General features: G+C 37.8%; 1 protein-coding gene across 1 annotated transcript in view; it reads right to left on the bottom strand.

Annotated features, from left to right (window-relative positions):
* Nucleotides 1–6,013: 6,013 nt before the first annotated feature.
* The window catches only part of ANP32B (acidic nuclear phosphoprotein 32 family member B), a 41,472-nt gene continuing 22,838 nt past the window's right edge, over nucleotides 6,014–24,647 (bottom strand). The window contains exons 4-7 of the mRNA XM_021004470.2: nucleotides 22,300–22,477; nucleotides 13,529–13,632; nucleotides 11,755–11,827; nucleotides 6,014–6,467 (exon numbers count right to left, since the gene is read on the bottom strand). Coding sequence (XP_020860129.1) covers nucleotides 6,397–6,467; nucleotides 11,755–11,827; nucleotides 13,529–13,632; nucleotides 22,300–22,477 — 426 coding nt within the window. The 3' untranslated portion in view covers nucleotides 6,014–6,396. The remainder of the gene's footprint in view (nucleotides 6,468–11,754; nucleotides 11,828–13,528; nucleotides 13,633–22,299; nucleotides 22,478–24,647) is intronic.

The raw sequence follows: 24,647 nt of genomic DNA, 5'->3' as shown, positions 1-24,647 counted from the left end.
CCCTCCTACACAAGGCCTCTCCTGATCCCCTCCTGCCTACCCCACTCACACAGTTAATAGTTATTCTCTCTCTTGAAATTATTTTTGCTACGTACATAGGGTGTCTACCCAGTAAAATATAAACTCCCTCAAGGCACTGGCTATTTGACTTTTTCCTTGGTGTCCCTAGGACTTCGTACAATGCCTTGCATGTGGTAAGCATCACAGCATCCTCCTAACTTGTCTTCCTGCCTCCCGTCTCTCTCTCTTCCCTAATCCATCAGACACATTACTCTGATATAAGAATAATTTCCCTAATGTCACTCCATTTTTCAAGACTCATTAAAGAGTTCCCTGTGGCTGACATACAAAGTCTAAACTCCTTAATCTGTCAATCAAGGCTTGGTCTACCTTGGCTCTAACCTACTTTTCCAAATATACCTAACATTATTTCCCTTAAGGTACTCTATGCTCTTGCCAAAGTAGATTACCCAATGTTCTACAAATGTGTCTTATGCCTTTTCAGATCCATATACTTCTTTAGGCTTTCCCCTGTGTCTGATATGCTCTTTCCCAGATCTCTGCCTGCTTTAACCCTATTCATACTTTAAAATCCAGCTCAAATGCCACTTGCTCCCAGAAGCCTTCTTGGATTCCTCCCAATTTGTGAATGTTTTCTCTCCCCCCATGTTATATCCACCCCTCAGAAGAAAAGCTCCTTTGGGGACAAGAATTGTATCATTTTTTTCTTTGCATCCTTAGGACCTAGCATTAGGTGCCAGCCATTTACTGGGCACTTAATCAGAATCTGTTGGGTATAATTGTCCCCATTTCAGTCAATGACTTTAAGGCATGCATAGCACATTTGTCAAATTTATGGAGAACACAGAATTGTGTGTGTGTGTGTGTGTGTATGTGTGTGTGTGTGATGATTAACATGTTGGATGATGTACAAATTGTTCTCTTGATTCTACTCACTTCATTCTGCGTGAATTCATACTAACCAGGCACCACTGATTGCTTCCTTTGTCATTTCCAGACAGATCTCAAGTAGTTAGAATAAGAGGACTAGACTAATGACAAGAAATTTAACAGAGAAAATGTGAAGTCCTATATTTGGGTTTAAAGATTTGCACAAGTATGCCATGAAGGAGCTGGGGCTAGACAGCCATTCCTATGAAAAAGATCTGGATTTGGATTTTTGTTTTTGTGGGCTAAGAGCTAGGTCAGCAGAGGGATATCACAGCTAAAATGCTGTTTCTGGAATATGGCAAGTAACATAACAGTCTCACTGTATTCTATCTTGGTCAGACTTCATCTATAACAGTGGTGCCAAACTCGCCTGCTATGGGCCCAAACCAGGTTAAAATATAATTGGGAATGTTTAACAAGATAAAGATGCAACACAGATAATGTTAATTTGTGGCTTTCTGAGTCAACACGTAGCTAGAAGGGTCTATTTCTAGTAGCTATAAGGGTCCATTTCTAGTTAAGTTCGACACCACTGGATTAGAGAGTACTGTGTTCAGCTCTGGTTACCATAGTTTGGGGACATTGACAACCCAGGGATGTCGACAGCTCAAGCCCAGTAGACGGGGATGGCCAGGGGATTTAAGTACATGCCATTACATGATTGGCTGAAAGAAACAGGTATGCTTAGCTTGAAGACTTATTTGGCTGGAGTGGGGGGGGAATGTCTAAATATCCAAAGGTCTATTATATGGAAGAAATTTGTTGTGGTTGGCCCCGAGGGGAAGACCTAAAAGTTGCAGAGGCAGATTTAGGCTCTAAATAAAGAAAAACAAACAAAAAAAACCACTTCCTAACAATTAGAACTGCTCCCAGATGGAATTGGCTACCATAGGCAAGTTTCACTGGAGGTATACAAGTAGAAGATGGCTTGGCATTTATCAAGGGTGATGTTATGGACAGCATTCCTGTTCAGGTATTAGTTGGACTGCATGATTCCTGAGATGTTGGGATTGAGTTGGGCTACTGAGCTGTCTTTGTTTCTTCCATCTTAACTATTTTCCTACTCTTCTAGAAAGTGGAGAGTAAATCCTCAGGCAGCTGGTAACACTGGGAAGGCAAGAACTTCTGTGCTGACAAGGGGTATTGAAAATCCTGGAGGAAGATATACTAATACAACCATCCCTGCTTACTTCTTTTTCTCAGTAAGTGCTCTTATTAATCATTGTTGAAGAAGGAATAAGCATTTATATAGTGCCTTCTATGTGCCAAATGTTAAATGCTTTTTTTTTAAAGAAATATTTCATTTGATTCTCAAAACAAGACTGAAATAGGTACTATTATTCCCATTTTGCAATTGAGGAAACTGAGGTTAAATGACTTGCCCAGTCAGAATGCTAGTAAGTATCTGAGGCCAGATTTGAATTTCAGTCTTCCTGACTTCAGGCACAATGCTCTATCCGTGTGCCATCGCTGCTTTTGGGGTAGGAAGAGCCCTGAAGACACGTGGAATAACCGGGAACTGATAAAATACCCTTGCCCCAGAACCTGCACATGTCAGACGAGAGGTGACCAGTTTCACTTCATTCCAACAGTTGATAGAGACATTATGGACTCAAGCCACAGCTGCAGTTAGTACAGCAGAATACTGGACTAAGGCTTTGGGTAATCTGGGCTCTAAAATTTAGTGTGACCTTGAACAAGCTACTTAATCTGAACCTGTCATCTCATCTGCTGAAATGGAGATACCATTTAGACTGCTTTTATTCACAACAGTTAGCAAACTAATAGATTTAAATGTTAAGGTTTATCTAGTCCTTTACAAATATTATCTATCATATCCTTAAGAGGTCATTGTTAGGAAAGTATTTTGTAAACCTTAAATAAAAGTTTCAGAAATCTGAGTGAATATCATGAGAAGCCATTGCCTTCTGCACTGGAGTCTTAATTATTATTGTTGTTTGTCTTTCGTTCTAGAAGAGGACTGTGACGTCAGGGAGGTGATGCCACGGCATGCAAGTGAATTGGATTTAAGTGAGGGAGGGCTGTGCAAAGTCATACAGCTTCTGTTCACCAAGGTGTCCAAGAAAACTAGCTCTGTGGGGGGGCTTTAACTAGCTAAGGGTGATGGAGGAATGTAACCACTCTATCACTGGGAGAAATTATAGCATTAGGGAAAGCCCTCAGTCCAGGGTTCTGTGTTAGAGGCCACAGCTTTCCCTGGCCCCCACATACAGATTAGGGCATGAGACTACCAGTGCTTCTGGAAGTCTTCCTGCAACTTAGGGGTAGAGGAATAAATCTGCATTTCCCACACTATGGAACTATGCAACATATGTCAAGCACAATTGCTTTTTTCTCTCTCCACTTTATTCATCCATTTGCTATGGGACCTCAGTGGGGTAGATTTCTTGGGATTGTGTGCTGGCTATATAAGTCATAGTATGTAGAGCTAAAAGACTTTAAAGGTCATCTAGTCCAATCCCCTCACCTTATAGATGAGGAAACTGAAGCCCAGAGAAGTTGTCATATAAAGGTCATGGATAATAAGCGCCAAAGCTTGGGTTCAATCTTTATCTTCTAACTCTAAATCCAAGGCTCTTTCAACTACATCCTCCTATTTTTAAATTTTTAGGGGCTGACTGATCTTTATTAAAATGGCCCCAAACCTAATCTAAATTCTTCATCTCCTGATGGAGGCTGGAATGACTTCTGAGTTATGATGCCAGAGGAACAAGGCAATGGGGGTATGAACCCATCATTTCTCCCAATGAAGAGCCAGAATAGGCCTGCGACAGAAGGGAAACATCTGGTCCAGGGTAACACTCATTCCCACTTCTTTTTAGTCTCATTTACCTCCACCCCATGGGAATCAGAAGTCATTTCTGTGGTCTCTGGGTCATACGGTTTTGGTAAGAGATACAGAGAAGTCTGCGACAACAATAGATGTTGCTTAAGGGAAAGCTGGTGCCGAAAACAGTAAGGCTGCAAGAAGGGCCAAGCTGAGTTGGACATAGCTATCATACATGGTGTACCTCCATCCACCACTAATCTTAGGGATAAACAGGCTCTTTCCCAAGGCCAAGATTGGCAAGATAGGCAGAGCACAGTGCCTGAGAGAAGGAAAAAATAAATACATTGTTCTATCAGAAAGCAGGACACGAGACCTTGATGAAAGGAGTAGGTGGAAGAGACTGGCTGAGTGGGCAGCCCGTTATATGGCTATGTTTGGAATCACAGATTTTGTGGCTTTTTCCAAATCAGTCAATTCTCATCGTTAGCAGAAACCCCAAAACAGCATTTTGCAGTTAATCCTTCACGGATTTGATTTCCACAAGTCTAATAAAAGTTCTTATTGATATCAAATGGGAATCTTAATGTTTATAAGCAATGAATGGAACCTGGTCAAATCAATTTTCCTGCTGAGAAAAGGAATATTTAGTAGAAAGAAATTGTCTCTGCCCAGTGACACAATCAGTAGAAAAGTAGTATTCAAAAATTATTATAGAAGTCTTTTGGCAAGGATGATTGACCGTAAAAATTGATAAAGAGAATCATGACAACTTTTTTTTTATAGGAAATGAGATTTGAAATCAACCAAGTAAGAACTGAAAGCCTGTCTTGATGATTAAGTCTGAGATGGATATTTCAACCTCAAACTGTTTAAGAGGGAATATGAATTTGTAGGTTATAGGACAAGGAAGAAAAGTCCAAAGAGATTGAAGAGATTGATTTACAGAAGAACTCCCAGTGGTAAACATACTTAAAAATAGGTTTCCAATTGAGCCAAATTTCACAATGAAAGCCCTTAGTACCAAGTGAATCTTTAAGGACCACTTAGGATAAATGCAGAAGGAATAAATCTCATGTATGCCAGGGAGTTATACAAGCATGTGACTGTCAGCTGACAAACATGGAAATATGAGTTTGCAAGCAGAGTACATTACTTACTACATTTGGTAAGTATAGTTGTGTTAGTAAAGGATACAGAGGTATTCCTTGAACTCTCTAAGAAGCAGGAGAAAACTATTCAAAAGGAATGTCTCCTGACATAAAGTGATATAAAAAAATCATGTCACATTAAGGATGTAAGGCTAAAGGATATAACATAAATACGGCCAATTTCATATGAGAGACTGGTCACACAAAGAGAAGGAAAGGGGAAATTAATGCCTATTAAGTCTGAAATAAAAATTCAACTTTAATATGGATTTCTGTTTACAAAAAGAGGAAAAAAAATCAACTCTACCTTAGTGCCAAGGAAAAGAACTGCATTTAATTTTTATTGTTTTTAAAAACTGTGCTATTTTTGATATTGCCATTATATGATCTTGTAAGTGTGCCTCATCTTATATTCAGAGGATAAGATTCCCATCTACCCTTTCACCATTTTCATTTCAACTTACCCCATTTACAATCACAAAAGTTTCCAAACTTCAGATACAACAGAAGAAATTGCCCACTAGTATAATAATGACTAAATGCTACACTTAGAAAAAAAGGACCTCTAGAGGTCCTTTGCAGTTTTAGAAAAATGCTTTTTTAAAGTCTTATACATTGTTGTCACCCACTTCCCTAAAATAGACTATCAACTGGACAAACTATAAATATTTTAACCTTGGTACCAAGAACTGTTATGTCAGACTTTGCTTTCTTAACTTAGCTACTAATGTCTAAAAATCATAGCTTAATGTTCCCTAGGAAATTTAGCACTTTTGAATTCAGAACCATATAAAATCCTCCACACTGACAGTAATGAAATATTCATGCCTCTCATTATCAATGTTTAATTGATTTAAGTGTACAATGTGTAAACATATACACAAGTACATTTTTTCAATCACCATCACTTTAAAAATCCAAATAATTCTCTTTAGTATGTTTCAAATGAGCATATCTAAAATCTAATTTTAAAAATGTAAACGTACAACTAGACTTTACCAAATAGTAACATGTTTATTTCACTGAAATTCTTAAAAATATTTATCTGCAGTTGTCACATAAAACATACTAATGTAAAAAAATTAATGGTTTAAAAAAAAAAAAAGAAAAGCAAAGCATGAAAAACAGACCCAAAATGTTAAGATTTTATTTACAAAGCTTCTTTTGTTGTACAGAAAGTAAAAATGGTATTACAACCTTGGTGTAACTGGTAGCCATCAACAATCATGACTCACCGATCACAGCTGCTCTTCCTGCTATAGTAATAGTCTTATAAGAAAACCTAACAACTCTGTTTTGCTGGGGTTAATTCCCCAAATTTGTTGGTAACTTGGATATCCAATGGGGATTGATCAGAGGAATGTAGAATGTCACAGGAACTACTCTTTGGCTCTTCAGGTGTCCTGGGGGCTTGGATTATAGCTACCCCTTCTTTTTACAGCTATCAAATCAACAGGAGCAGTCCACACAATACTGAACAGTTCTTTTTTCAGATCATTTGGGGTCTTAATCATCTTCTTCTCCTTCGTCATCTGTTTCTCTCTTCCTTTTTTCACCTTTCCCAGTCTCTTCATCCTCTATACAATAAAGAAGACACATTTTGAGACCCCTGAGTAGGAAATTTTCACTTTAAAGAGAACACACAAAGTTATTACTAGCTAAACTTTTTTTTTTTAAGGCAATTGGAGTTAAGTGACTTGCCCAGAGTCACACAGCTAGTAAGTGTCAAGTGTTTGGTCTGAAGCCAGATTTGAACTCAGGTACTCCTGACTTTAGGGCCGGTGCTCTATCCACTGTGCCACTTAGCTGCCCTTAAACTTTTTAATATAAGGTGATGACAACAGAAGGAAATTTTTAAGCCCTTCAGAACTTTTTTAATAATTAAAAGATTAATACAAGGTTCTTTTCTTTGATGACTTTGTTCTTTTCTCTTTCTGCAATTCTAATGATCTTACTAGTTATGGGGAAATCCTGTCCACATGGTATATTTTAGCTTCAGTAATGTATTTGACAAAAAATCTTCGAATGTGGAATGAGAGGATTTTCAGACTTATTGGTAGAAGCCTTATTAATTATGAGGCCCTCTGCTACAAGGTTGCTCTTGATGAAACAGGATTATTCCCCACAAAGTTGATAGGTATTTTGGGGAGTTGTGCAGAGGAGAAATTTCTAATCCATTCCTTTTTATTGAGTAGGTCAGGAAGGTGTAAGGGTAGGAAAAATAAATTATGCCAGTCTCTCAATTCTATGCCAAAAACTCTGGAGGAATTCTCCAAAAGGCACAAGGTGGTTAACCTTGGGTTAGCAGCTCTATGTGTTGGATACATAGCAGATTGCTGAGAAACTCCTGTCTTGAGAAGTAGTAGGAAATTAACAAGGCCGTTGAGACTCATGGGTATGGATGTAATACTCACCTACCTGAGAAATGACCTCAGCTCACCACAGGCTGGTCACAGATACTACCAACCACACATGGGGCAGACAGGAACCCTCTAAAGATAAGGTGTCTCATCCCCAGAGCTGATCAACGGTCTATTCAGAGTGATGGAGGTAAAAAGGGACTACCCTTTCCCACAGGTCATGTGGTTAAATTTTTTTGTCTCCAAAAAGCCATGAGTGTAATTAATATCCATTAAACCTCAATGAATAGGGTGTCAGAGGGCCATCAATCATGCCCAAGACTGTAGGTGGAGAGGCAAGCTGAACCACTGACCAACACCAAGGCACATCATGACCAGAACCATTGTGATAAAGTGTACACCGGATGTAGGGGAAGCAGAGAGCTGGTTGGTAAGGGAAGGGCCCTGCCATGATTCCGTGAAAGCTACAGAGGACAAGTAGAGAAAGTCTGGGTAAAGAACATTGGGGTATGGAATCTGAGACTCTGTCACTTATTATCACTTAAACCAGCTGGGAGGGGATTTAGACTGAGCAATCTCTAAGGTCCTTTTCAGCTACAGGTCCTATGGTCCTTAGAAAAAGACTAGAGGTATCAGATTCCAGAAACTGAAGTTGTTGAAGATGTGAAAGGGCATGTGGAAAAGAACGAGGCTAAGAATGTCTGGTCAGGGAGCTGGGATACCATGGTTTCTGTATCTGGTGAGTAATTGTGCCTCTGGCCCAGAAGGGGACACAGCCTTCCTGTGAGGTCATCCCAGGGGCCCCTCCTGATCAAGAGCAGCAACATTTCCAGGATGACCTGAAGTAGGTCAGACCGTACCATGCGGGCTCAATTTTGGGCACCACATTTTAACAGAGCGGTATCCTTCTAGATGAGCAAAGTGGTGAAAATCCTTATGTTAGATGAAAAAAAGTTGGAAGAAATGGGAATGTTGAACATGGAGAAGAAAAGACTAAGAGACACATGATACTATTTTTCAAATATGTTAAGGACTGTTCTGTAGGACTCACAGGTTTGTTATTCTGTGTCACAGGACAGAGTTAGGACCAACAGGTAGAAGTTTCATAGGGGGAAACATGCAGTATCTGCCTCCCAGGATTGCTGGAATGATCGAAAGAAATATTGTACATAAAAGGTTTGCAAACCTTAAAGTACTATGAGTGTCAGTGATCATTATTAAAGGAATCAGATGCTGGCTCAATACAAATATGTATTTAAGGTGCTTTGCAGTTTGCAAAGCACCATATAAAGTGAACCTTTATTATATGTTAAAAATTGGAACTGCCCAACAATGAAATGAATTGAGTTTTGTCCCAAGCTTCCTAATATTGGAAATATTTAAGTCGAAACTGGATGATTAACCATCAGTGAGACAATGTGCCAGGCAGGAAGAGATCGAGCACATTGTGGCTGAGCTCTGGTTCTCTTGCCCTGAACTGTTCCTCTAGTGGTTCCAGTTCCTAAGTTTTATTTGGCTCTCTAGGCTTAGATGTGGACAAGCCCCTTTCCCCTCTATCTTAGCCCATCTCTGGGGCAACTGAAAGGAGAAGAGTGTTATTCTATCATACCATCTGTCAAGGAAAACAGGGAAGCAATTCCTTGAATGAATGGCAAGTTGGACAATATGACACATAAAGACCTTTCCAACTATGATTTTAACTCTTAATCAGCGAGCGCCAGCTTCCACCCTGATGGAAATAGTGGATTTGTTGGATGGAGGAAAGGGGGGAAAGAGAGGGCATAAGCTCAGCAAGACAAATAATAACTAACATTTATATAGTGCTTTATGGTTTGCAAAGCACGTTATGAATACTATCTCATTTGATTCTCACAACAACAGGTAGGTTGCTAAGGTAGGTGCTATTGTTATCTATATTTTATAGATGAGGAAACAGCCTGGAGGGTGAGTGCTTTGCCAGGGTCACACACATATTGAGTATCTGAGGTAGGATTTGAACTCAGGTTTCCTGACAAGTCCAGTACCATCCACTCTGCTACTTAGCTGCCTCAATATTTTCTGGTTGTTGTTTTTAATACCTGTTCCACCCATCTCAGAAGGATATTTAGGATTTCTGTAAGGCCTGATAAAGCGCCATAGAAAAGTTGCCATGTTAAAGGAAAATAATACATTATGATGATCCTGTAAAAAAACTTTACCCTAATTTGTAAACCTTCATCTGGAATTTATATAATTAAATCTTTTTGTACCTTTACAATAAGCCAGCTGTAAATGAATAATAAAAGAAAGCTTTCTCTCTCTAGATTTAAAACCTTCCAGCTTTAACTGAAGCCCACTGCCTCTGGGGCACAGATTGACAATCCAAAAGCTCAGACAACAGGCAGTAACTAAAGAACTAAGATTGGAAAAAGGACCTCTAGGTACAGGAGAGAAAAAACTGAAATTGGAATCAAGAGACATCTGGGTTCAAAGCCTGGTTGCAATATTGACTGTTGAACTTTGAGAGAACGGTACTGTGCACTACCCACTGCATAGGATTGTTGTGAACAAAGTGCTCTGTGAACCTTCAAGCGTCATAGGAATGTGGGCTACTACTGCTGCTGCTAATGCTGCTACTACTTCCAGGGCAGAAATGGGTTTGATTTCATAGCAAGGAAGAAAATAAATACTTATTAAGTGCCTACTATGTGCCAGGCACTTTGCAAATATCTTCTCATTTGATCTCATTTGATCTTCACAACAACTCTGAGAGGGAGGTGATATTATTACCTCCATTTTACAGTTGAGGAAACTGAGGCAATCAGAGGTTAGGTGACTGGTCCAGAGTCAGACAGTTAGTAAGTGTCTGAGGCTCGTTTGAACTCAGGTCTTCCTCACTCCAGGTCTAGCTCTCTCTACTGTTCCAACCAGCTGCCTCTGACATCCTGGCATATTTTTTTTCACTATGTTAAGATGCTCTGGGAGACTGAGGGACAAAAATATTTTGTTTTCCTCTCAGTCACAATTATGGTTTTAATATACTGAATAATATACCGAATAATATCTTCTCCCCAACCTTAGCCTACTTTCTCCTCAGAATCCACTGTTATGGATCTCCTCTTCCCTCCAACCTTCCTGTCAGCAACGTTTTCTCATTCCTAGAAGCAAGCTTCCCCTTCCATCCAGCTACCTGCATCGTTAGGCCCACAATCCCCTTCTCAATGGTCATGGCTCCATAACTTTCCTGCCCCTTGGCTACAGTTTGGACAAAGCCACTCACATTGTTTAATGAGCAAGGAATTGCAAGCTACAATTCTCCCAGTAAGATGGTGGACCCCCAGGCCTTACTATCTGTCCTGCTGCTGATCTCTATGCACCACTTGACCTTATTATAGATACTTGGATGCTGGATCCTGCAGACCACTGCCCTATAGTTATCCCAAGGACCACCAGGCCTTTCTATTAGCCCTACAGTTGAACACTTCCATAAATGTCATTTCTCCCAATTAGAATATGAGCTTCTTGAGAACAGATGTCGTACTTTTCTATTTGCATATCCAGCACTTAGCACAGGGCTGGGCATACAGCACACATTCAATAAGGCTACCTGCCTTATTCTACTAATCAACAGTGTGGTGTAATAGAAAGGATGATGGATTTGGAATTAGAAGATGTGGGTTTAAATCCTGGTCTGCTACTTATTACCTGTGTGACTTCTCTGGATGTCAGTTTCCTCATCTGTTAAATGAGGGCCAAAGAGGTCAGAGAAAAAGGAAAAGGAACTATACATACAAAAATATTTATCACAGCTCTTTTTGTAGTGGCAAAGAATTGGAAACTGAGGGAATATCCATCAATTGGGGAATGGCTGAACAAGTTGTGGCACATGATTGTGATGGAAAACTACTGTGCTATAGGAAACAATGAAGGGGATGGTTTCAGAAAAACTTGGGAAGACTTATATGAAATGATGCAAAGGGAAGTGAGCAGAATCAGAAGAACGTTCTACACAGAACAGCAAGGTTATAATAAATTGTGAAAGACTTAGTAATTCTGATCAATACAGTGACCCACCAAAAACTCCAAAGGATTCATTTTGTAAAATGCTGTGCACCTTCAACTAGAGAACTGATGGACTCAAGAGTGCAGATTGAAGCATATTTTTTTATTTTTACTTGTTTTATTTATATTTTATATTTATATTTTTATTTGTTTATTTTCCTTGTTGTTTTTTTTTCCAGAATATGGTTAATAGAGAAATACGTTTTGCATGACTTCATATGTATAATAGGCATTGTTTTTCTTGCCTTCTCAATGGATTGGGGAGCAGGTGGAGGGTGGGAGAGAATTTGGAACTGAAAATAAAAATAAATTAAAAATAAATAGCTTAAAACTGCAAAGATAAATAAGTAAAATAAAATGAGGGGGTTTGGCCTAGCTGACCTCCAAAGTCCCTTCTAGCCCTAAATCTATGATCCTATAAAGGGAAGTATCCCTGAAAATACAATGTACAACTTAGGCATACCTTCGTCTTCATCATCCTCATCTTCATCTTCATCATCATCATCAACTTCTCCATCATGTCCAAATTCTTCTTCCTATAGAACAAGACATAAATCCTACAATATTATGGAAATATCTTGAAGCTGTTTTCCTTTTTTTAAAAGGAAAAAAGCAAGACATTGAAATGCATATTATATAACCCTAGTCTATCTTTGAATGACATAAAATCATACTATTTTACAAATTTACTTTTCAATAAGCTATTTGAAAAATATGTTTAAGTTAGTTAACAGTTATACTATGTTGTTCCAGAGAATAAAAATTTTATAATCCTAAGATCTGATTACATTTAAGCAAATAGTCAGTTACTTTTAAAATCCCATTTACATGAGACTTCATTAGGGAGTTTTACTACAAATTTTACATATGTAGAATAGTACCATGAAGCAGGAATAGCCCTATTAATTTTGTACTATATTGCGCTAATTACATTTTAATAGAAAGGAAATGACTTGTTGCTAATATGGGAGTCATTCCCAAATTAGCTGTGTCCATTTATTTGTTAGAGTAAAGAACAAAATTTGTGAAAAGCTAGAGGAATAAAAATAAGGAAAAAATAAGTATGTGTTCGGAATGTCTTGATTCTGACATATTTAAACAAGTTATTGATGATGGAAAAATGGGATATGAATGGAAGGACACAAACATGGCTTATAATAATTTCACATGAAAGTTCAGCAGATGTAAAACAGTTGCCCTATCAAAGAGATTAAAAGGGCCTAAAACTTGCTTTAGTCAGAAAACATTTGACTTATTTTCCAAGCGGGGATATATGACAGCCAAAGGCAACACTAGAACATGAACTTATTTGCAAAATTTTATGGAGATGTAATGTAAATGAAAGTTTATGCTGTCTCTATGTAATGTATAACTATATGTATGTAATTTACATATGATACGTAATATGATATTTATTTTATGAATCATATGAACTCACATGAAAGAAAGAAGATGTTGAAAGGTAAGATCAATTTAAAGGAAGTTTAGGGAGAGACCCAACTAGCAAAGTCAACTCAAGGGCATTTAAGGGCACTGCACATAGAGGGGAAGATGAGGCAAGTTTATAGAAGAACATGGATAGAGTTGCACAGAGTGGCAGATCTGGATGGGTTGCAATCTGTATCATTGGGAAGAATGCCCACATTAATGAGATCAAAGGGCCATTTGAGTATTGGGGTATACTGTATTACAGGAGAGAAAACCATGGAATTTTTCAATGAAAAATTGTTTTTTCCCCCTTTTCCTTCTCACAAACATTACCAGTATATAAGAAAGAAGTCTAGGTTTTATAAAGACTATTTCTGAATAGGTATAAAGTATAGACAAAGCAGATTTGTTTTTACCTAAGTCAGCTAAATGTAAAATAGCATATCTCCAGACTTGAGACAATTTGATGAGCCCTTCAGTAGAACAAGTATAAGCTTTCTGAGCCTGCCAATCAGTCTAGGTCAATGATCCTCAAGTTTTCCAGACTGCCATTGCCCTCATTACTATTTGATTTTGTGTCCTTCTTCCCACTCACTATAAAGGAAAATCACTGTCTTGCAGAGAGGACTTTGCACTAAATAAACATTTGTTGGATTTAAAAATAAATCTGAACTAAATAGTTCAATGTTATATTAATATATGATCAGAAATCCTTTACATATTTTTCATTCTTGCAGCTGCCACTAATATAGCAGGGAACAAAAATATGAACATGAAAACTGGCTTTGAAACATTTATACAGCACAGACCTCTCCACTGACATCATATTCATAATCATCTCCTTCTGCATCATCCTCTTCATCATCATCTTCTTCATCAAATTCATCAAATTCATCAAACTCATCTTCTTCTTCTGGAAATACAGAGAGTTAAATTTGCTTAGTTTAATATTTTAAGTCTGCCTCAACTATAAAATTTAAAGCCTTGCAGAATCTGGCACCAGCAGACCTCTCCAGACTTATTTTATATCACTCACCACCTTCAAGCATTCTGTGGTCTAGTAAAAACTAGCTTGCTTGTTGTTCTTCCGTGACATTCCCACTTACATGTACATGCCTTTGTACAAGTTCACCTCTCCTTCTTAGAATCCCTGATTTCCTTCAAAGCAAAGCTCAAGTATCACCTATCACACAAGGTCTTTTCCTGATCCCCCCACTACACATGGCCCTCCCCTGAAATAAATTTTTTTTGTGTATCTATATCTATATCTGCATTTATCTATCTATCTATATATGCATGTATATATGTACACACACATACGTATATTACCTACTCATTACATATTTTTCCTGGTAGACTCTAAGTCCCTTGAGGGTAGTTGCTGTTTTGTTTTTGATTCAGTACCTGGCATATGGTAGGTGCTTAATAAATGTAGCTGACTGCATATAATTTGCAAAAATCCATGTGAAGAGCCTCAGATGAGATAATAGTCTGAGTAAGAAGTAATTCTATTTGAAGGTACACAGTCCAAATTTGGTGTAAATTTACACTGTTCTAAGATGGCAATCAAAGTAGGTAGGTGATTAAACTGTCACCTAAATGAATGACTCAAGTCAAATCATTGAAGGTATCCCAACAAAATGCTTTGAGGCTTCTGGGATATAGCAAAACACGAACAGCATTACTGTGTTTGTTATGAAGTCCCTAGCATCATCAACTTTGACACATATGGCACACTTTGTCAACCTGCCAAAAGATGAGTTACCTCAGTGGAAGGGCATGAGTAGCATAATATGGTTTAGGAAAATGTAATGTATTATATGAAAGAGGATCAAAAGAGAAGAAAAACTAAAGTATGGCCCCTTTCTCCCATGGTATCATAATTTAACAGTCAGGAAGCATTTATTCAGTATCTACTGTGTGTGAGGCACAGTGCTAAGTACATAGGACTGCAGAATGAAAAAAAAAAAGAATACCAGGACTAGGATATGAGGACATTAAAAGTGAGTCTGATGCAGTGCATAGTCATCAGAGCCAAGAAAATAATATACAGGGGCAGCAAGGTGGTGCAGTGGACAGAGCACCGGCCCTGAAGTCAGGAGGACCTGCGTTCAAATCCGGCCTCGGACCAAACACATGACACTTATTAGCTGTGTGACCCTGGGCAAATCATTTAACCCCAAATGCCTAAAAAAATTTTTTTTAAATAATATACACAATACTACAACAATGGAAATAGAAAGAACAACCACACATACAAAAAAAGGTCAAAGTGGAACATCGCAGGATTATGAAGAACAAGCATGTCTCAGAATAAGGGAGAGGAGAAGACACATCCACGCCACCCCTTTGCAGAGGTGGAAGATTCACAAGTGTGGTACATTAGACATAATTTCACACTTTGTCAATGTACTGATCAGTTATACCAATTTTTTCTCTTCTTTTAAAAATATATAAACAAAATAAAAATTAAAACATAAATATAATATCATATTGTATAACATAATATAATTATATAATATATTATCATATCTATATTATAACAACATGATAAAAATTAAAATATATAAAAGCATAATAAGGGGCTGTTATATAGTCATATGGATTCTCCACAGGGTTGGGGGGAGACATATTAGGAAAACTATGGTAATGTAAAAAAGACAATAAAACCTTTTTAAAACGGCAGTTTGAAAAGAGAGAAGGTGTGGCATCAAGTGTAAATGAAGCATGCCCTGTTTTCTTTCACCATTTCAGAGATTTGTACCTGTGAAATCAGTCACTCCAGCTCCTGCAACGTATAATTTAACATCTAATAGTCCTTGAGGAGAATACAGAACTGAGAAATACCCCATTTGCTCTAATCGATGTTGATTTGCATATGACAATCTGGAGGCAACAGCAGCTATCCGAAAACCGAGCCCAAGCACAATCTCTTAAATGAGGTCTCTCCTGATTCTTCCCCCTCATGTGACAGTATCCTCCCAAATTTATCTTGTATTTACCTTATGGAAATACTTTTATGTGTACGTGTTGTTTCTCATACTAGAATATAATGTCCTTGAGGGCAGGGACTATTTAATTTTTATCTTTGTACTCCCACCATCTAGTACAGAGCCTGGCAAAGTGCACAGTAAGTGCTTAAGAAATGCTTGATGGATGGATTTCCAAGTCATGAAAACAGCAGGATAGAGGACTAGACAAAAAGTTCTGCAAGCAATCAGGAGAAAGACCTTCAGGTACAAAGGAAAGGAAAGCCAAATAATGCAAGACTATTCTACACCCACCAGAAAATGTAGGTGGGAATGGAATACTGTGTTCCAAGGAGCAATGGAGCTTGGGATACAGCTCAGGGTAATCTAGCTTGCAAATCTGAGCCTAACCATAAATGAAAATAGATGCCTTTTTAATAACAAAGAGGTGTTTGAAACAGTTTTAGAAAGAAAAACAGAACTGACAAGATTATTTGTTTCTTGAACAACCCAAAAAACAGAAATGAAGGAAGAGTACATAAATGCATCAGCCAGGACAGCAACCAAGAGACAGCAGAGCAAGAAACTTCTTTCTATGTGACAGGAAGGGAAAATGACAAATGCTGGAGGTGCCATGGAAAAATTAGTGGACTAACGCACTACTGGTGGAGCTAGTCCACAAACCAACATTAGTAATAAATGTAGATGCTCCAGATTATTAGCATCCAAGTTCATAAGGGAAGCATTATCTGAGCTACAAGAGACAGTGAGTAACATGGTAGTGACAGGAGACTTCAATATCCTTCTCTTAGTTTTGGATGAGTCTAACAGAAAGGCAAACAAAAGGGAAATATAGAAATGAACAAAGTACTGGAGAAACTAGAGCTAAAAGACTCATGGCATCTTCTAAATTGGACTGCATTCGGCAGTTGGGTGGTACAGGGGATAGAGCACTGGCCTCAGTGTCAGGAGGACCTGAGTTCAAATCCAGCCTCAGATACTTACTAACCGTGTGACCCTGGCCAAGTCACCTAATCTCGATTGCCTTCTCCCCTCACCCCCCAAAAAGTAAATGGGACTGCAAAAGAATATACATATTTTCAGCATCACATAGAACTTTTACAAAACTTGATAATGCACTAGGCTCAGAGATATGGCAAATGTATGTAAAAGGGCAAAAATAGGACAATTATCAACATAATCATGTTAAAAATCAAAACTATATGGTTTTGGATAGCTATGCGATTATCTCAACAGATGTAGAATAAGCCATTGACAAAGTATATCACTCCTTCATAAAGGGAACTTTTTAAAAAAATCGTTAAAAGAGCATATCTAAAACCAGAAGGAAGCATCATACGCAATGGGGATACACTACAACATTTTAAAATAAATGTGAGCATGAAACAATCATTCTATTCTCCCCACTATTATTTGATATGGTTCTGGAAATGCTAGCAACAGCAAGACAAGAGAAAGAAAGTAAAGGCATAAAGACAGGTAAATAAAAGATATATGTATACCTACTTGCTGATGCTATGATGATTTAGCAGGAAAATCCTAGGCAATCCGTAGAAATACTATTTGAAAAAATTAATAACTTCAGCTAAGTTACAGACTACAAAATGAATTCTCAAAAATCAATAGCATTTATATGCAATAACAACAAAACACAAGAAATGACAGAGAAATCTCATTCCAAATAACTACAAAACACATAAAATATCTGGGGATGTACTTATCAAAGCACACAAAAGACCTCAATTACAAAGGTCTCCTTAAGGAAATAAAGAATGACTTAAATAGCTGGAGGGATATTTAGTGCTGCCAATATAATAAAAATGATAATGCTAACAAAATTAATTTACACTTTTAATGCTATTCCAATCAAATTACCAAGGGGAGACTTTATAGAACTTGACAAAACAATAACAAAATTAATTTGGAAAAACAAAAGATCTAGGTTGTCAAGGGAAATGAAAAAAAATAGTAGCGATGATGGGGCAACAGTACTTCTGGACATCAAACTATATTACAAAGCAGCAATCATAAAAACCAGCTGGTATTGGTTAAACAATCAGAGCTGATCTCAGTGGAACAGATTTTAAAAAGGGAGAATCAGAAATAATAGAACTAAATAACCTAGTATTGATAAAATGGAAAGCATAAAGTACCAAGGAAAAAATTCCTTATCTGATTTAAAAAAAAAAAACAACTACTGGGAGAACTGGAAGGCATTCTGGCAGAAATTAGGCTTAGATCAATATTGTACACCATTTTCCACAATACATTCTAAATGGATTCAAACTATAAAAAAATTTAGAAGAGAAACAGACCATATACCTCTTGCAGCTATGGGTAGGAGATTTTTTTTTTTTTAGTGAGGCAATTGGGGTTAAGTGACTTGCCCAGAGTCACACAGCTAGGAAGTATTATGTGTCTGAGGCCAGATTTGAACTCAGGTCCTCCTGACTCTAGGGCCGGTGCTCTATCCACTGTACCACCTAGCTGCCCCCAGGAGATATATTCTCAACTAAGCAAGAAATAGAGGTAATTAAAAAGATAAAATAGGTAATTTTGATTACTTGAAACTGAAAAGCTTCTGCCTAGATAAAATTAACTCACTTAGGCTGAATGAGGAAAAAAAATCTTTGTATCAAATTTCCCTTATAGGGTTTTATGTCTAAACAACACATACAGATGTATGTGTTTATATAATACCTCTATCTATCTATCAATCTACCAATCCCCAATAGATAAGTAGTCGAAAGATAGTTCTCAAAAGAAGAATTGCAAAATATTCACAAAGAATGCTCCAAATCACTAATAATCAGAGAAATGCACATCATTTTTACCTCATACATGCAAATTAGAAAAAAATGACCAAAAAATGTCAATAGTCAATGTTGGAAAATGTTGTAGAAAGATAGGCATACTAACACATTGTTGGTGGAGCTATGAAATGGTACAACCATTTTGGATAGTAATTTAGAATTATGCAAATAATGTGACTAAAATATCTATACCCTTTGAACCAGAGATTCTATTACTAGACTTATACTCCAAGGAAGCCACCAATAAGAACAAAATCCCCATACAAACTAAAATATTTATAGCAGCACTTTTTGTGAGAGCAAAGAATTAGAAACAGTAGAAACCCGCCAACTGGGAAATGGTTAAAACAACTGTGGTACATGAATGTAATGGAATTCTGCTGTGTTGTAGGAAATGATGTGTGTGATCAATACAGGGAAGCATGGAAAGATCTGAACTGATGCAGAGTGACGTAAGCAGAGTCAAGGAAACAATATATGCAATAACTACAACAACGCAAACAAATGGAAAGAACAACTGCACACCAAAAAATCAGAAGGAAAAGTAACAAAATTATAAAGATCAAGCAGGATTTGAATGAAGATATGAGAAGATGCTCCCAACCAACCCCTTCATGGACTTGGAAGGTCCACAGGTGACACACATTACATGTTTTCAGATTTTTTTCAATATATTTGATTAGTTGTGCTGATTTTTTTTTCCTCTCAAAAATATTATTTGTCATATGTGATGGCTCTCTGGGAAAGGGAAAGGAAAGGATTCTTGGGATAACTATGATGATTTAAGAAATAGCAGGTATCAATAAAAACTCATTTAAAAAAATAAATGCTTGTTGATTAAGATTTAGCTTTATGACCAACTGGACCCCTAGCTAGCTTTCATAGAACTCCAACAAGGGTTGCAGGTAGCAAAAAGAATTGATTCAGAAGCGCAAACCTTTCTTTTTCATAAAGAAGTTTTCTTGTAACAAGGACATACGACTTTCAAATATGACTTGAGAAACAAAGAATATTTGTCTGAATGAAATGTGTGCTCCAGATTGTGAATGTATGGGACCGGAGTGCAAGTGATTAAAGCGGAATGACTTTGCCTAAATAACATCTTTAAAAACTCTTATTGGGCAGGCAGATCAGAGATTTTCTGGATTAATTCACTGTGGTTAAGAACTCCAAATGGGACTGTCATGATTCATCCGGGCCGTTCCTAAGATAGACGAACAAACAAATCCTTACACATAGAATTGGCAAAAAAAACAGATCATGTCCCCACTCCAGAGGATAGTGGAGTCATGGAGGTAAAACCAGAGAGGGCCAAATATTTCAGGGGAAGTATGGGGTCAAGATAGTCTCTCAATGAAACAATTCTTTGTGACCAGAGAAGGCTGTAGTGAAAATAGGATTTGTTTAATGGACAGGAGGTCCAGAGACCACACAATACACACTGGCCTCATAACTCAACAGGAATATCCTTGGCTCTTATGGAAATGCATCTCACATCAATCAAGCCAACAGGGGCTTCCTATGTACCAGGCACTGTGCTAGACACTGGGATACAAAGACAAAAAGGACAGTTTCTATTTTCAACCCAGAGCTGCAAAAGCCCTGAAATGAACTGCTGCCTGTGTAGGCACTACCTTTCCCACTATTTCACACTGAGGGCAAGAAAGGATGGATAGATGCAAAAAAGATGGAAGCTTCCAGAAATCCACCCCATCACCTCAGAGTCAGGGTTGGGAATTCCCCTGGGGCGAACACAAGCAATGGCTAGCTGCAGTATAAGTTTGTGGCACAAGGCCTGATGGTGCCACTTCCCTGTCTTTGAGCAGTGCCTCCAGGATATCTCTACTTATGATGGTTTTAGGTTGCTAGAAATGTCCTTGGTAGGCCTTCCATTTGCTTTTCAAGGGGTCACTCAGTTATTAAGTAGTTCAACTAACTATAGAAGACCTTGAAGTACTTACAGTCAATACGCCAACTACATCTGTGGTGGCCAAGTTCAGAACCCATTCAGAATGAAAACTCTTTGATTAAGTCTTGTTCCATAGCATGTTTGTGGAATGGCACTTGAATATCAATAGCACAGTATGGCAGAGACAGTAAAGGGCTTCTTTGGCCATATGACCCACACGGTCTAAGGAGAGAGCCGGGAAATGCAGTATAGGAAGCTTCTGCCTATTGGATCAGGGAGAGGTTCAGAACTAAAGCTACTAAATTAGAATGACTATGGAACCTCCCTGGGCTCCAATCCAATGGCTTAGGCTAAAGCAGAAGGTCTGAGAAGTACATAGCATAAGGAAGGAGCAGGGATTGTCTTCCCTAGGAGACAGATGGCAGTAGGCTGTGGACAGCTGAGAGCCGAATTACCCGAAGGAGCCAGTCGGTGGCCAAGGAAGATCACAAGGCGTGACACGAGGGCCTGGGTCCGAAGATCATCTGCTCTAATGAAGCGCATGTAAACAATGTGTAGTTGAGGAAACAGGAAGGAAGAGACTTCTGGTTCTAACAAGTCATGCTAACACAGACATACATTGTGATCATCTTCTATATCATCTCCCTGGGGCCAGTATCTCCTTCCTCCAACCCATCTTAGACAGTTACTTGATTATTCTTCCTAATGCTTTAATAATGTCACTTTCCCTGCTTAAGCATCTTCAGTGGCTCCCTAGTAAATATTGAATAAAATCCAAATTCTTCACCTTGACATTCAATGCCCTCTCTCTCTGTTCTCCCCACTCCTCCTCCAAGTTTGGCTTCTTTCTAGTTCTTATCTTTTCCCCCCTTTTTCTTATCTTTTAGTTCTTATCTTATCAACTTATCTTTTCTAGTTCTTCACATTTCCTGGGTTTTAATCAAACAGGAGTACTCAGCTCATGGGAACTGAATATTGTCATGGAAACCTTTTTTACAGAGGCTCACCCGAGGGTGCCTTAGTATGGTGCTCCTCAAGCTACGTTCTCATATATTCAGCATACAGACATACATAATGATCAACATACATAATCATCTCTGATAATTATTAGGAGGGAAAAGGGCTAGTGCCTACAATAAATCTTATAGAACCCCAAATTATAAGTGTTCGGTTTATAGCATAAAGTTAAATGCTGGTGTCCCCTGTCCCCAAGTCACAGTGTATGAATTGAGAGCCCTCATCTAACCTCCAGGGGCCACAGTTTTCTCAGGGGTAAAATGAGGGTGCTCAGTTTGCTGATGGTTGATGTGGTTCCCTACCGGTCCTGGATTTATGATCTAAAAGGCCACTTGGCTGTAACTGCAAAATGAACATGTCCAGCTATTTATAATATATATGAAAAGGTTTAACTGAAGTAGGGTATTATAGGGAAATACACTGTTTACATAAATAAAGCAATCTCAGAGGTAAGAGATTTCCTACTCCTTCTGTAGATGCTACAAATTAATGTATTGTTCTTTATTTTAGTAACCGAATCCGACTTCTTCAAATCTATTAACTTTCTAAATTACAGCTAAATATTGGCAGTGTAAGAGTTCTGGTATGCTCTAGAAAACAGAGTCCAGGATCTTGGGACTCCAAATTCTTAAAACTCTGACTCCATAAAGAAAGCTCTAGACCACCTATTTTAGAAACACTTAGTTGACTCTGATGCCTGATCTTGAACATCAAAAGATAAAGCTGTCTATGCTCCAAATACAATCATGAAATTTTTCAGGTCAGAATTTAAATTATTATTTTTTAAAGAAACAAAATTCAGTATCCTACCATGATAACCTGAGAAACACAAATCACACTTTCAAACTCACCGTCATCGTCTACCCAGTCTACTTCGGCATCGGAGTCAGAGGCTTCTTTGTCTTCTTGGTCATATCCATCAAGGTAGGTTAATTGTGGAAGGAGCCTGAAAACACTTTCTCGGTAATCATTCAGGTTTGTCACCTCACAGTTAAACAGGTCCAAGCTTTTTAGATATTCCAGCTTTTTCTGAGGTAAGGGACCAAAAACAATCAGAGAAATTGAAAAGGGAAGCTTAAACAATTGAATTTTACTTCCTACTAATTTAGTTAGGTGCTGCTAATTTTATTTTGTAGTTAGAATAAAGAAAAAATACCTCTATGAAATTTATAACTGGTCCATCAATTTTTTTTATTAGCTTTTCTTTCTGATATGTACCATCATAGGGACATATGACTTTAGAAGTCCAAAGAAATAAAGAAATAGTAATATTACTTTTCATTAAAGTTCAGATTTGTTCATAACATGGTTTCTCTTACAGTAAGCCTACTTCTTTCAGGTTTTAGGCTTAAACATCCAATTTATGGTGTGTGTTATGATGTATCAAATAATCAACCAACAATTGTTTTTACTGGCTGCTTACAATAATCTCAGCCCTATTCTGTCAAGGACATTCAAGAAATATATGAAACGGCCTCTATATTCAAGAGACTTATGGTCTAGTTGAAGTGATGACAGAAATAAAGAAAATACAATATTTAAGAGTCTATGCAAGAGGGAACATAGAGTATCCCAACTCCTTCACTGCTACCAATGCACTGCGGGAAGAGGACATAAACATGAAGCCAGTACTGGAAAGTATAGCTAAGGAAGCAGAATCATCCTGAAGAAGCCAGGCCTCAGTGATTAGCAGAAGATGGAACGAGCAAGAAAGGATGAAATTTAATATGAGAAGTTTGTTCATTATGGAGCAGGAGTTCAGCACACGTTAGAATGGGCAGCCTGCAGTGGGACATTGTGGGGATGGGAATGAGGAATATTAAGCACGTTAAAATGGATTCGATCTATAATTTAAATTAAATTACAATATTTATAGAGAACTAAGGCAGCAACATTTTACCAATGACAACTGGCATGCAAAAATTGTAAAAGGCATTCGTTATCAAGGATATGTGAGGCCAGAAAGGAAATCAGTCCCTCATGTAAAAGAATGAGACAGCAGATGATAAACACAGGTAGCATATTGTTATTTCCAAAGAAATGAAAAGAATAGGTTTCAAGTAGCCTGGGTGGATTGTATCTCCTAAGAACTATTTATGGGAAAACAGGGGAAAAAAATCATGAACAATGAGAAGACTTGGGAAAGTTAAAAATTTTTAAATCTATGTAAGTGAAAGGGATATTCACACTGACAAAACAAGTATGAATCTTTTTTTAAATATACATTTAACTAATACTTCACAGAAATTTTCCATTTATAATGTAGAACAAAGAAAATTATATATGAAATTGCTAATCCTCATTACATATAGCTCATTTTTTAAAAAGAGTACATAATAAATTCAAAGTTCTTTTCTTTTTTTTTTTGTCTTTTTTCTTTTTTTCTTTTGGTGAGGCAATTGGGGTTAAGTGACTTGCCCAGGGTCACATAGCTAGTGAGTGTTATGTGTCTGGGCTTGGATGTGAACTCAGGACCTCCTGACTCCAGGGCTGGTGCTCTATCCACTGCGCCACCTAGCTGCCCCTCAACGTTACTTTCAAAGCTTCCCTGTTTGTGTTTCCTTCTGAACTTCTTTCTGTTTTATGTATTTTAAAAGTTGTTTTTCTTTCCAGTGCCACTATTGTTATATAAATTGTTCTCCAGGTTCTGCTAACTTCTCTCTGTATCAATTCATACATGTCTTACCTATGTTTTCTAAAAGCACCCTTTTCATCATTTCTTATGGTACAATGGCATTCCATTCCATTCATATACAGTAATTCATTGCCACTTTCTAAAAGATCGGCACACCTTTTGTTCCCAGTCCTTTGCTACAACAAAAAGAACTACTGTAAAGTTTTGAACAAATGGGACTTTTTTCCTTTTTCTTTGATCTTTTTGAGGTATAGGTCTTGTAGCGGTACTACTGTGCCAAATGGATATGGACAATTTAATGATTTGGGAGAATGATTCCAAATTGCTTTCCAAAATGTCTGTACCAGCCCACAGCTTCACTACCAGTGTACCTGTATACTTGTCTTCCTGTCCCTTCCAACAACTGTCATTTTCAGAGTTGTTTTAATTATTTCTCTAATTAAGTGATTCTGGGCATTAAAAAAAAAAAAGGAGACTGCTAATGGCTTGGATTTCTTCCTTTGAGAACTGCTGCTGGATTCTTTGACCATTTCTGGGGAATGGCTGTCATTCTTATATATGTGA

This window comes from Phascolarctos cinereus, unplaced genomic scaffold (genome assembly GCF_003287225.1).
Source record: "Phascolarctos cinereus isolate Bilbo 61053 unplaced genomic scaffold, phaCin_HiC Scaffold_4;HRSCAF=312, whole genome shotgun sequence".
In the NCBI taxonomy this organism is placed as follows: Eukaryota; Metazoa; Chordata; class Mammalia; order Diprotodontia; family Phascolarctidae; genus Phascolarctos; species Phascolarctos cinereus.
The sequence above is the reverse complement of the archived record's forward strand: the minus strand, read 5'-3'. Positions and strand labels throughout refer to the sequence as shown.